The 12,965-nt window shown below is 34.8% G+C and overlaps 1 protein-coding gene across 6 annotated transcripts; it reads left to right on the top strand.

Moving 5' to 3' along the window:
• Positions 1-1,266: 1,266 nt before the first annotated feature.
• arfip2a (ADP-ribosylation factor interacting protein 2a) lies at positions 1,267-12,294 on the top strand. 6 transcript variants are annotated; one of them, XM_052107608.1, is made up of 11 exons: positions 1,267-1,515; positions 2,982-3,086; positions 3,295-3,342; positions 4,472-4,580; positions 4,728-4,790; positions 6,349-6,429; positions 7,499-7,614; positions 8,100-8,321; positions 10,472-10,629; positions 10,888-11,062; positions 11,153-12,294. In XM_052107608.1, exons 2-11 carry the CDS (start codon positions 2,991-2,993, stop codon positions 11,306-11,308), a joined length of 1,224 nt encoding a protein of 407 aa, XP_051963568.1. In that variant the 5' UTR covers positions 1,267-1,515; positions 2,982-2,990; the 3' UTR covers positions 11,309-12,294. The 6 variants fall into 6 exon arrangements, with proteins under 6 accessions (XP_051963568.1, XP_051963571.1, XP_051963569.1 ...); XM_052107611.1 differs by lacking the exon at positions 4,728-4,790 and having other exon boundaries at positions 1,268-1,515; XM_052107609.1 differs by lacking the exon at positions 3,295-3,342 and having other exon boundaries at positions 1,269-1,515.
• The last annotated feature ends 671 nt before the right edge of the window (positions 12,295-12,965 follow it).

The following is a 12,965-nucleotide window of genomic DNA, read 5'->3' as shown; positions in this document are numbered from 1 at the left end:
AGGAATATTCCGGATTCAGTACAAGTTAAGCTCAGCAAATATGGCATAATATTGATTACTACAAAAATTTACTTCAACCAGTCCCACTTTTTCTTAAAAAAAATAGCGAAAAATCTGGGTTACAGTGAAGCACTTACAATGGAAGTGTATGGGGATAATCCATAAACGTTAAAATACTCACTGTTTCAAAAGTATAGCCACAAGATGTAAACAATATGTTAACATGATAAAATTGCTTACTAACCTTTTCTGTGTAGAGTTATAGCCAATTTTATAACTTTGTTTCCATGACGATGTAGCCTAACACCATAAACTATAAAAACATGAGTTTTAACAGAAGAACTGTAGTAAATTCTTTCTTAAATTATACGTTTCCCATTTCTGTCTTTAAACCCTCCAATTCACTTTCAATGTAAGTGCCTCACTGTAACCTTGATTTTTGCTTTTTTAAATGAATATTGCAAGATTTCCAAACTCTAAGCTAGGATTTTGACAATATTTTTGAAAATCATTATCCAAAATCCAGATGTAGAGACACATGATGTTTGGGATATATATTGGTTTATTTCCAGAGCAGATATAGAAAGACAAAACAATTTTATTTAATTTTTTATTTTTGTGGTAATCAGTATTATGCCACAAATTCTGTCGATTGAGCTTAACTTGTATTGAACCCAGAATATTCCTTTAATTGGTGTAATCTTATGTAGCTAGGTTGTTTCTGTCATAGTAAAAGTAAGTTGGTCAGATCACGTAGTTAGAGTTAGAAAAAATATAACAGCAGCATTTTTTTTCTTTCTTTTTTTTTTTACTGTAAAATGCAATGTAATGACAATTGCCCCCTCTAAATGTAACGCCCTCTCACAAGACATGTAAAAGTGGAAATGTTACTTATCAGCATGTTAAGCTTTTACATTTGGACTAATTGCCAGCTCTTTATAGCAAAACTGATATCACTATTGTTGTTGCAAGATATTAAAAGAGAACACCGTGTGCAGTTTGTATATATTATTGCCCTTGTTGAAGGAATGGGTTAACAAACACAAGTAGTTCTTGAGACCTTAGAGCTCATTTAAAATTATGCTCACATTCCTGAGGTAATAGTGACACTATCTGGTCATATTGCGAATAACACCTCATATTTATCTCTTTTGACCTCGCCTTTAAAATGATAGCGTTAATCTCATAAATATGTTTTTCTAAACATATATTGTATTATTATGACATACATGACCGCAATCCTCTTTTCTCGAATCTAAAAGCATTATGTGTTCAGGAACATAGACATAATAAATATGTCTATGTTCAGGAACGCTACAGTAACCCTGAAGACTCTCGTCGTCACTTCCGTTTGCGAAAACGGAGAGGATTTGCGTTCACGAGCGACGAGGAGGATTGACAGAAAATAATATTTGCTCCCCAGACATCCATTAAAACAATACGTCGCATTTTCATCATGGAATAATCTCGAATGGTCTGCGTTCTGTTCATATCCGCGGTCGAGACGGCACACGGGTAAGTAAAGCTGCAGCAGCTGCGAGCGTTTTGATGGATCGCGCGGGACAAGCATCCTCTTCTATCCCGCTGTGACACGTAGCAGCGCAAACGGAGCTCAGAATGGGAGGATGCTTGACCTAGTCCGGCTGGAGAGCGTCATGGCGTCTATGTACTCTGTAGTATTTAGACAAATTCTTTTCTTCCCCCTTTCCTCAAGGCCTCATCGCCATATGGCTATTTAATCTGCTAGTCTACTATTGCAGGGGCACGAGACAGGCATATCAATGTAATAAATAACAAACGTATCATTGGTTTATAATAATACGGCTTTTGCATGCCTATTCTGAACGGTACAGTGGGGCTAAAGTCCCCCCGGGTAAAAGGCACTTTTCTACCAAAGCACTAAACAGCTGCAAAAAGGCAAAGCTACCACAGTGCTTTCTTTCTGTAGTTTACTAAACACTGCAAAATACTGATCCATGATATAATCGCGTTTAATGTATAAAGTTTGATTTTGAGGTTTTTGGATATAATATTTAATAATTATTTTATTTTATCAATGTTGCAAATTAATGTAGCAATTGAGAATCCCTGAAATTATCACAATTATATTTTAGGCAAAATATTTATTTATCATTTTCAGTTTTATAGTATAATTTCAAGGTGATTAAATGCATAGTTTTTTATTAACTGTCCAATAAGTGAAAGTATTGTATTTGAGGTAAAAAGCCCACTGTTGCAAGGGCTAACGGCCCCCATAAAACACATCATTCACTTGCATTGAAAGGACCTCCAGAGCTGAGATGTTATCCTAAAAATATTTCTACTAAGAAAGTCATATATATCTGGGATGGCATGAGGGTGAATAAATGATTAGAGATTGTAATTTTTTTTTTAGTGATCTATCCCTTTAAGTCGAGTGAATACATTTTAAATTAATACTTTTCAAAGTGGGCTCACATTGACTGATCCAATCACAGATACATTTTGACATCCCAAATGTAATTAAAATGAACAGAAAATGCTTAATCCTCTTCTGGAGTGGATAATTTGAATAAGCGGTATCATAATTTGTTACTCAAAAAAACATCTTGCTGTCAGAAAAAAAAAATACATGCCTAAATTGACAAATGTTGCCCTATAACTATTGTCCCTATTTACACAATATCACTTTAACCCCCTTGTGGGACTTTTACCCCAAATGTTGGGTAAAATGTTCCCTCACCACATTTTTTATTTATTTTTTATTATTAAATAATAATAATTTTAAACAAAACAACTTTCCGTTATTAGTTATTTTCACACAATTATTTTGTTCCATCAATATTCTATATTATATATATCTTTATCTATCTATCTATCTGTCTGTCTGTCTGTCTGTCTGTTTATTCATTGGTCTATCTATCTATCTATCTATCTATCTATCTATCTATCTATCTATCTATCTATCTATCTATCTATCTATCTATCTTCTTGTGTCATAGACATCCATCATGACAGACAGTATCTTGAGCAAAGCTGCCACTATGGAAATACCCATCAACAGCAATGGGGACACCAGGATGGCTGAAGATGACAGTCTTGAGCAGGTTTGTGTCCACGGTCCATCAAACTTAATGACATAAATGAACACACTTTTTTCAGGCCCATCACTCAGTTAAGCCATGAACCAGACACAAATATAGACACTTCCAACCAAATTAAGCTGTTGTGCTTGGATATTGAAGTGATTGTCTCACCATCTTTATTTTTATGTTTGTCTTCACATTTTGTATGTCTATGCTTTATTCTGCACAGATTGGTGGGAGCTTAGATGAGGTTGTAAGCAAACTGCCAGTGGCCATGGTGAGGGCGAGTTTTTGGGTGTCCGTGTACATTGGAGCCCTGTTGTCTTTAACGTAGCATGGTTAGCGTGTCTGCGTAATAGCACACATACTATAGATGTATCATAGGTTTGTGTTGGCCAAATTTTAATCACAAACAGGAGCTGTTAATCCTGATTGTAGGTCAGCTAAGTCAATCAGAGACATGCTAAAATGGAAAGCTGTAATGCAAATAGATTAATTTGCTTATGTTTTTATGACTCATTTTGATTATTACTTTATAGTAGGGGTGTAACGGTTTGACATTTTCACGGTATAATAACTGTCACAAAAATTACCATGGTATTACGATTTCACTGTATTTAGCTGCATTGATAATATTAAAAGCAGTTCAATATTTGGTTGTGAAATAGGCTATTTCTGATATATATAGGGCACTTTTCTTTAATACAGTACTGCTATTCTAAAACAACTTAAGTACTGTATATTTAGTTTAAGCATATTATAAGGATTTAGAATTTAGTTTGCATATTTATTTATTTATTTTGCTTTCTGACTCCATTGTTTGTTTTGTTACCTACCTATGTCCTTCATGTACAGTACAGTTGGTAACACTCTACAGCTCAATAAGTTTGTATACATTAACATAAGATAACATTCTATCAGTGAACAATCCTTTTACAGTACTTGAAATTTTGGTTAATATTATTTCTACATACGCTAATAACATTTTAACAGTAAAAGCTGTATATGTTATATTTATATGTAGTCATTTATCAGACACTTTTATCCAAAGCAGCTTACAAATGATGACATTAGTTAATGCATTATGAATTTACATGACCAAACAACAACCTAACATTATGGGTCATTCATTATATGTTAATATTAGTGATCTCATTATAGGAGCTTACGATGAACAATAGTATATATTTTAAATAAACTTTAACTGAGAATAATAAATGCTGTAATTTTTAGTTTATGAGACCTAATGCATTAGCTAATGCTAACGTATAGAATCTTATTGTAAAGTGTTACCATGTAATTTGTGTTAAATATGTGTATTGTGACTTTATTGTAGATTGAATACACTACAGTCTTCTTAGCTTGGCTGGTATTTTGTCTGAATGGCTTGTCTTCTTTATCTTCAGGACTTGCAGCAGGTTATGGTGTCTGGACCTAACCTGAATGAAACCAGCATTGTGTCAGGAGGCTATGGAGGGGCAGCAGAGGGCATCATACCCACCAGTTCCATCAAAGGTAAAGAGTACTCCAGTAGCTCCTAATATTGTGTGACATTCTGCTAAATTAGATATAATTCATTCTGAAGCAGCTTCTGTACTCACTAGGGTTTTTGAGTCTTGTGTCCCTCAAAGCTCTTACATTTTTGCTGACATATATGTTTAGGACCAGCCGTTCGTTTCAACCCGGAGTATTTTGACAGAAGATGTGGTAACGGCCCCAAACCAGGTGTCTGTGTATGCATGTAAACCTGATGGAAAATCTTATTTTAGAACCTTTGTCATTGCAGCTTCCTCTCTTTCTCCTTCTTTGGGTGTACATGTTTGAAAATTGGTTTGTCAGCGTTTTAACAGTAAGCGTTTGCCTCTTTTGACAGGGTACAGCAAACAGTTGCATGTTGGACGCATGTTTGCATCTGTAATTGCAACATGAACCTCTCTTGTTTTAAAATGTACTGTTTAAACTTTCTTTTTTTGTAACAAAAGGTATTGTTGTTTGCAAGCTCAATGTATTTGAAATGTGGAATGCAGAATAATTTTTTTAATGGTATTTCTTTATGCTCAGTAACATGGTTGGCTTTAACACATTGAGCACAGAACAAATACACATGCCCTTGTATCAATCCTAACATTCAGTCCTTTAGCAGCAGTCCTTTAGCAGCAGTCTTGTTTTTCATTCATTTTAATTCTGTCAAACCATAATTTTCCTTTCTTTTGATCACCTTGCACCATTACATTTAACCCCTCTTATTGCTCTTTTTCTGTTGAAAAATATCATTCTTAACTCAAACATTAGCATCATCATCATCAATTTTATTGTTCTGTTTATATATCCAAGTATATACAGTGGTCCCAAAAAGTATTGGGAGTATTTAAGCAACAATTAAAAATGTTTGAATGTCTTTGCATAATATCAAAATATCAAATCAGGTGGCATAAACCAAGATGGCACAAACACACTTTTCAAGCAAACGATCTTACTAAAAGAAATTAGTTTGGTTTCAAATGACAAAACAATTGTAAAACAAAGAGGATTTGGACTAGGGGTGCACCAATGTTTCGACCACAGATATTTATTGGCTAATTATTGACCAAATTAAAACCATCATTATATCGGTTATAAGCATGAAAACGCATATATTAAAAACCAATCGTTTATTCACATGTAATTAGCAGCACATTTTGTAAAATCTCTGTGAAATCAAATGCGCAATCCAGAAATAATGATAGCCAAAACATGTTTAATGTTTGGCACTCCTAAAAACATGTAGCAGGACGAACTGGAGTTATAGACATGACTGTTGCACTTACCTATACATACATGACGAATGAAACCATTAAAAATGCTTTGACTTCTGAGACATTTATAAGGTATCCAGTGGGCCTGCACAATTGATTGCGATAAGATTAAAATCACAATATGGTCTTGCACAATTATTCATTCTTAAAAGGCTGCATTTTAAAATATAGTATTAATTTCAGTGCTTCAGTCAGCACTGTGCGAGAAAGCAGCGCCCTCTACCGGTCTGGATGGAAATATCCATTATCCATTACATCACGATAGAATTTAAGAGGCCGTTTTGTACAACTGTACAGTTTGATGTTTACATCTATGAAATCATGCATTTGAACGCACCGTAATCTCCACTACAAAATAATGGGACACCCTATTTGAGATAATCGTCCCTATTACTCAAACACTGTGTTACATTCCCCTAATGGCCTTTCACTTAGACTAAACCTCCATTCCATCCCTCCACCCGTCCTCTGTTATTCATTCATTTCAGACATCCGCTCCAAGTCAAGGGGCATCACTCCCAGCCATTCAGCTTCCAGTCGGATAGCAAACCAGCCAGGACATTATAAAGGTATCCCAGGGCGTCCTCCCTCCTTCCTGTCACTGCCAGACACCTTTTCACCCCATCATTTAGTGTCATTTACCCTTTTATTCATTTTTAACTGAAATGGATGTTATAGACAGAAATATTAAGAACTTTAAAATATGTAGTATTGTCCATATGAGTGAGTACCAAGCTTTTTTTCCTAAGCTCAATACAGTGGCCTTGTTAAGACAACAGGCATTTGGTATTAGAGAAGTTGGTCATTATGTCCTAAAATGGCCTATTATTATGTCATTTTAAATGAGTTATAAGCAATGTTATGGTTATACTATCTTTTGCTTGACTTAGCCATAAAAATGTATGAGTAATCTGAAGTCTGCAAACCCTGAGCATGCAAAATTATTCACGTGCAGAAAGAATTTCTGATGGCTAAAAAAAAGAGTGGGCCGCTCCATCCTTCTTTTGGCTTGTAGGGGCATTTTTGTGTGATATAAAAAATCCACTTGCAGCACTTTTTATAGGGTTAGTTCACACAAAAATGAAAATTCTGTCATAATTTACTCTCCCTCATGTTTTTACAAACCTGCAGGACTTTCTTCCGTGGTACACACAATAAGACTTTTGGTATAAGTCTCAGCCACATTTACTTTCATTGTGTGGAGAAAAAAAATAAGCAATGAAAGTGAAAGGTGACTGAGACTTTGAGCCCCTAACAGTGTGCCAAAAATCTCCTTTTGTGTTATGGGTTTGGAACAGCATGAAAGTGATTAAATGATGACAGAACTTTCTTTTTTTTTTTTCGGTTAACTATAATCCCTTATAAGCAACATTGTAGTTAAAGTTAGAGCATGAGCCCTATTATAATGATCTATATACATTTATTCATTTAGCAGACCTTTTTATCCAAAGTGACTTACAAATGAGGAACATGAACAATTTGTCATAGAAAGTCAACAATATCTGCAGTATCACACTGCCAAGTTGCATAGAAGCTAGCACAGTAGAAAGAGACAGACAGTGAAAGATTTTTTTTAATGTTTTATTAAGTAATTAAATTAAAGTGCAACTTATTATATGTCTAACTTATTTTCATCAGCTCCCAGCATGCATCATAGCAGCAGCAATTCATCCATGATGTCAGAGGAGGCCACAAGAGGAGTAGCTGTAGAGAAATTTGACAGTGTGAAGAAGTGGAGCATCAACACATACAAGGTACTGAAAATACACTCATTTGTCAGAATAGATTAATAGAACTGTGTTACAACTTCTTAATTACTAATGTATTAATGTAATATGTATTATTACAGTTATCATATTGCTTCTGTATTAGTATATTATAATCTACTGCTAGTCTTTTTGATTTCGCGATAGTCACCCAAAAACGTTTTGTCATCCCTTATATTTTCCAAATGGGTTTGACTTCCTTTCTTCAGTAGAACAGAAAAGGAGATGTTTCAGAATGTTTGGAACTGACAGCCTCAGTCACTGTTACTTTCATTGGATGGAAGATGCAATGAAGTGAATGGTGACTGAGGCTTTCGTCCTTTATTTGGAACAACATGAGGGAGAGGAAAGAATTACAGACATTTCAGTTTTGAGTGAACTATCCTTTTAAGAGTTTGAGGTAGGTTTTGTAAAGCTGTTGTATGTTATGATTCTTTTTTATGTCTGACTTCATTTGTGCCACTGTTCACTAGTGCACAAAACAGATGTTTTCAGAGCGTTTTGGCCGTGGTACAAAGACAGTCGACCTGGAACTTGAAGCTCAAATCGATGTGCTAAGAGAGACTAAATTTAAGTATGAACGCATTCTGAGACTAGCACAAGAGCTCACCAGCCACTTCTACAACATGGTGCAGACACAGCAAGCTCTTGGGGATACCTTTGCTGATCTGAGCCAGAAATCCCCAGAACTACAGGTATTTAGTGTCAGTCTATATATATATATATATATATATATATATATATATATATATATATATATATATATGGCTGTCAATAGATATACATTAACAATCAATCGATTACAATAACAATCAATCGATTATTAATCTAATTAATTACCATGTAATTACATGGGAGCAATTGTGATTAATGCCGATTGATTGTTTTTAAATCGACAGTCGCTATTATAATATATATAGCCTATATATATATATATATATAGTTAAAATTGTAATTTAAGGCCTGTGCCTTGTTTCTCAATAACAATTGATTTTTGCAGTTAAGTGTTTTTCACAAGTGATCTTTACCCATGTCCTTATATTTTACGAGTGTTTCCCAAAGCTGAACTTTAAGGTTCTGTATATTGCAAAAAGGTGCTAGATATTAACAAAATAAGTGCCCTGAGATATCTCACCAGTCTCTGTGACAGCTCTAGACTCTGTAAACAGCAAACAAAAAGGTGTCAGCGTTCCACAGACAATAATATGTTCTGCTTGTCAATAATTTTTCACATTCTCATAGTATTGTAGTTGCAGCGAATTATTGAGCCATATTGCATTTTAATGCCATGTTGTTCATAACAGTTGTCAGTTGAGGGCACTATTTTACTACTGTTATTTTTAAGAACTGTTTCTGCTCTCATTAAATCTCATTTTGGTATCTTTGGAGTGCGGGTTTTGTTCCAGGTGTCTGCATAAGTCTGTCTCCCTACAATGTTCTTAGCGCTCTACGATTACTCGAGCACTCGTAAATCTATGACCATTTTTAAGTACTAAAGTAATGATGGCTTTAGATGACAACTAAGATGAATTATAAAATGGATTCTACAATCTGCTTAGGCTTATGATGCTTTTGGGAAACGACGCCCTGTTTCATACAGAGAGCACATTTTTGGTTTAAAATTTTTTTGACATTTTCACGCGGAGTCTGAGAATTTGCAAAGTGGCAAAAAAAAAAATTCTCCACAGCATAGGTCATGTTTTTGGTAATCCACTGTGATGTTCAAGGGCAGAGATAACATATGGGATGTCGCAAAATATCAATATATTGATCTGCATTTTATTTTATCGATACATTTATTACAATCAGCCAACATTTAAATTAGAAGACACATTTTTTAGAATACATTTTCAATGTATTCTGATGTAATAGCTTCGGGAGACCACAAGGGGGCAACATAACTTTTACTAAAGCCTGTCTCGTGTAGGACAGGCATAGATATCTCACACACATTACGATCTGATGGCAGTCCAAAGTTACAAAGTTTTTGTACTTTTTCAAGAATAAATGATGAGTTTGAAGGTTAGAGTATGAAACTGGTTTAATTGTGCAAACTAAACGATTAGAAATGGTGGTTTATTATGCAGGTTTCCTGCATGTAGCATTGATTAGGCTTTCATTCAAGCTGTCAAACTTCAAAAAGACATACTTGTACCTGCAAATGCATTGTCTAGGCTATAGGAAAGATACTTATACACCATACATCATCAAGTAATGACAAGGGTAAATCATCTTTGTCCTTTGATAATGATTTGGGTCAAATTTAATGGAAAACTATATGAGTTTAGCTCCGTGGCGCTGCAGAATCTTAAACAGCCTCTGGAGACAGCGAGCCCACATTGTGTGTGTACCTTGATATAAAATCATTTTTTTGAATTTTAGAATGTGCCATATTGTCCACCAGTTTGGTGTGCAAACCATTTTAATTAACCCTGCCGCTCACGCTTTACCAAAGTTGTGTTGAGAAATGTGTTGAATATTGTGGAATGAGCAACCCTATTTATATCTGAAGGTATCCCGATATATATTCATAATCATCTGGAAAATCTTTTATCCTGATTATCGAGTCATGAAAATGGCATTGATCCCAAGCCTAAATAACATATCTGTTACTTTTAATCGATAGTATGTATTTTGTACTAAAGCAAGTGACTGACCAGAGCGCATTATGCTTTCATTAAGTTACACTAAAACATGGATTGCACTCATCTCTGTATGAATAATGTTTATGCAAAAAACTATTTGCGACACTCTTGGTGTGAATAGGCCTTTACTATGTTTTGATGATTTAAAATCTTTATAGATACATTTCGCCTCTAACGTAAACATCTTTAAACCTTTCTAGGATGAGTTTGGCTACAATGCAGAGACACAAAGACTGCTATGCAAGAATGGAGAAACACTCCTGGGTGCCATCAATTTCTTTGTGTCCAGCATTAATACCTTAGTCAACAAAACCATGGAGGACACACTGATGACCATCAAGATGTATGAGAATGCAAGGTATCAAACATTGCTTAATTTTCTCTTAAATTAATGTGTCATTAGCCATTTTAATAAGTCGATATATTAAAGAATTTATAGTCTATGCTTTGTTTTAGTTTTTGTCTTAAATAGAACAAAACTGAAGCTGAGGTTTCGCAACCTCTCTCAAGAAGGAGGTTTCTCAAACTTTTAGTGAGGAATTTATTTTTTTGTCCAGGATTAGTTTTGTGTTTATTATGCTAGTTTATACTAATTGTAATGATGTTTCTGTTTTAGACTGGAGTTTGATGCATACAGGACAGACCTGGAGGAGTTGAGCACAGGTCCACGGGACGCTGCAGCCATGGTGCGCATCGAGATGGCTCAACAGCAGTACCAAATCCAGAGAGAAAAGTATGAACGACTGCGCAGTGATGTCACTATCAAACTTAAGTTCTTGGAAGAGAATAAAGTATGTTGAAATCCTACTTATTATTCAGCTGACTTTATTTGTTACGTCAGAAATGTGTCAGATTCTATGGATGTTTATGTTGATTTCCAGGTGAAGGTGATGCACAAGCAACTCCTACTGTTTCACAATGCTATTTCTGCATATTTCGCTGGAAACCAGCAGCAGTTGGAACAGACTCTCAGACAGTTCAACGTGAAGTTGAAGCCACTGGGTTCTGACAAGCCATCATGGCTCGAGGAACAGTGATCACTTTGTCAATCTGTAAAGACATTTAAACATGAAGATTTTAAAAAGGATTAATGGGGATGTAAACTGGTGCATTAAAGAACATATTTATGAATGAATAAGAGAAGTAAAACTGTTATGTTGCCAAACCCTGGAAAGATGCCCAGTTTAAACCCAGAAAATCTTCAGATGAACATTTAAAGTGATAGTTCACCCCCAAAAAAGACAACTCTGTCAACATTTGCGAACCATCAAGGTCCATCTTTTTAAAACAATAACAGTTGATAGTGATTTCACTTTCAAGCTTCAAAAAGGATGCAACATTATAATAAAAGTTGTCCATGTGACTGGTGCATCATATTCTAAGTCTTCTGAAGGCATATGATTGGTTTTAGTTTAAAACAACTTATTCAGTGAAAGTCATGAGTGCATGCGAGAAACTCGTTTTCATGACGTGCTTTCTTGTGATAACTTGCATGTCTATTTGTGTTTTGTATGGATTTAGAATGACATGAGGGTCAGTAAATGATGACAGAATTACATTTTTGGGGGAACTATCCCTTTAATTGAGTTTATTCAAATGGTTATTGAAACTAACTGTGGTTATGTTTTACAGCTGCCTTAATTTACTTGTATATTGTGTATGGGCTGTCCATTGTAAAATTATGTTAAATTACATGGTACAAATCAGTCACACCAAGCAATCACTTTGTGTAAAACATTAGCATTTTCGGAGGTATTCATTATCAGGCATTATATATTCACAGAACTCTTCTGTATCTAGTCAGCACCTCCCAGGCCAGTTTATTTTATCACATTTATTTCGATAGAGTAGATCTGAAAGAAAAGAATGTTGTGCTTGTGTGTTTGTTTTTAATATAAGGATGTTTGGAGGAGGATTGTGACATGGTATAAGAATGAAAAATGTTTCACTGTATGCGTCATAAGAAGGTTAATAATATATTTATGTAAAGTGTGCCCCACCTATAAAATTAAAACACATTTGAAGGTGATAGTCATGTCTTAGTAGCTTTTTTGGTCACCAATTTTTGAACTCTGATGTTAGGAAGAATGTTCAGGACTGACAGCCTCATTTACCAACTACTTTTGCATCTTTTTTTTTTTTTCATACAATGAAATAGAATAGTGGCTTAGACTCTCATTTTTCTAACATATCCTTTTTGTGTTTCAAAGTAGAAAAAAGTAATACAGCTTTATTACATCATTAGTAAAAGATGACCATTTTCGTTTTTGAGTGAAATTTAAGGGATAGATGAACAAGTATTTGTAAGAATTCAGATATCATTGTGCAAATCTTGCACAATTTGATAACGATTCAGTAACTATTCTGGGTATTTTATCTGCTTAGAATACTAAGCTCACATCCCACTCCTTACTGTGGCTGTGTTTACTTTTATATACTGTTTAAGGCTATTACTTAACACCGCTTTGACTGCTGAAAACATTACATTCCTTTCCAATTTACTTTACATTTTAAAGGGGCATTCAAATTTATCTAGCTAGCGTTAGTATTGCTCTTCTTCGTGCACTCTAAGTACCGATACGGCAGTGGTGTTATTCGCTGTACTGCCATCTATCGATGTGGATGAGCATGATTGTCTCTGCTCCCCCCACCTGCTTTGGAATATCATTTGCATCTGGAAAATATCAGAGTTTG

The sequence above is a fragment of the Xyrauchen texanus genome, chromosome 36, assembly GCF_025860055.1.
Source record: "Xyrauchen texanus isolate HMW12.3.18 chromosome 36, RBS_HiC_50CHRs, whole genome shotgun sequence".
Lineage (NCBI taxonomy): Eukaryota > Metazoa > Chordata > Actinopteri > Cypriniformes > Catostomidae > Xyrauchen > Xyrauchen texanus.
Note: the sequence above shows the minus strand (reverse complement) of the source record. Positions and strands in the feature narration are given on the sequence as shown.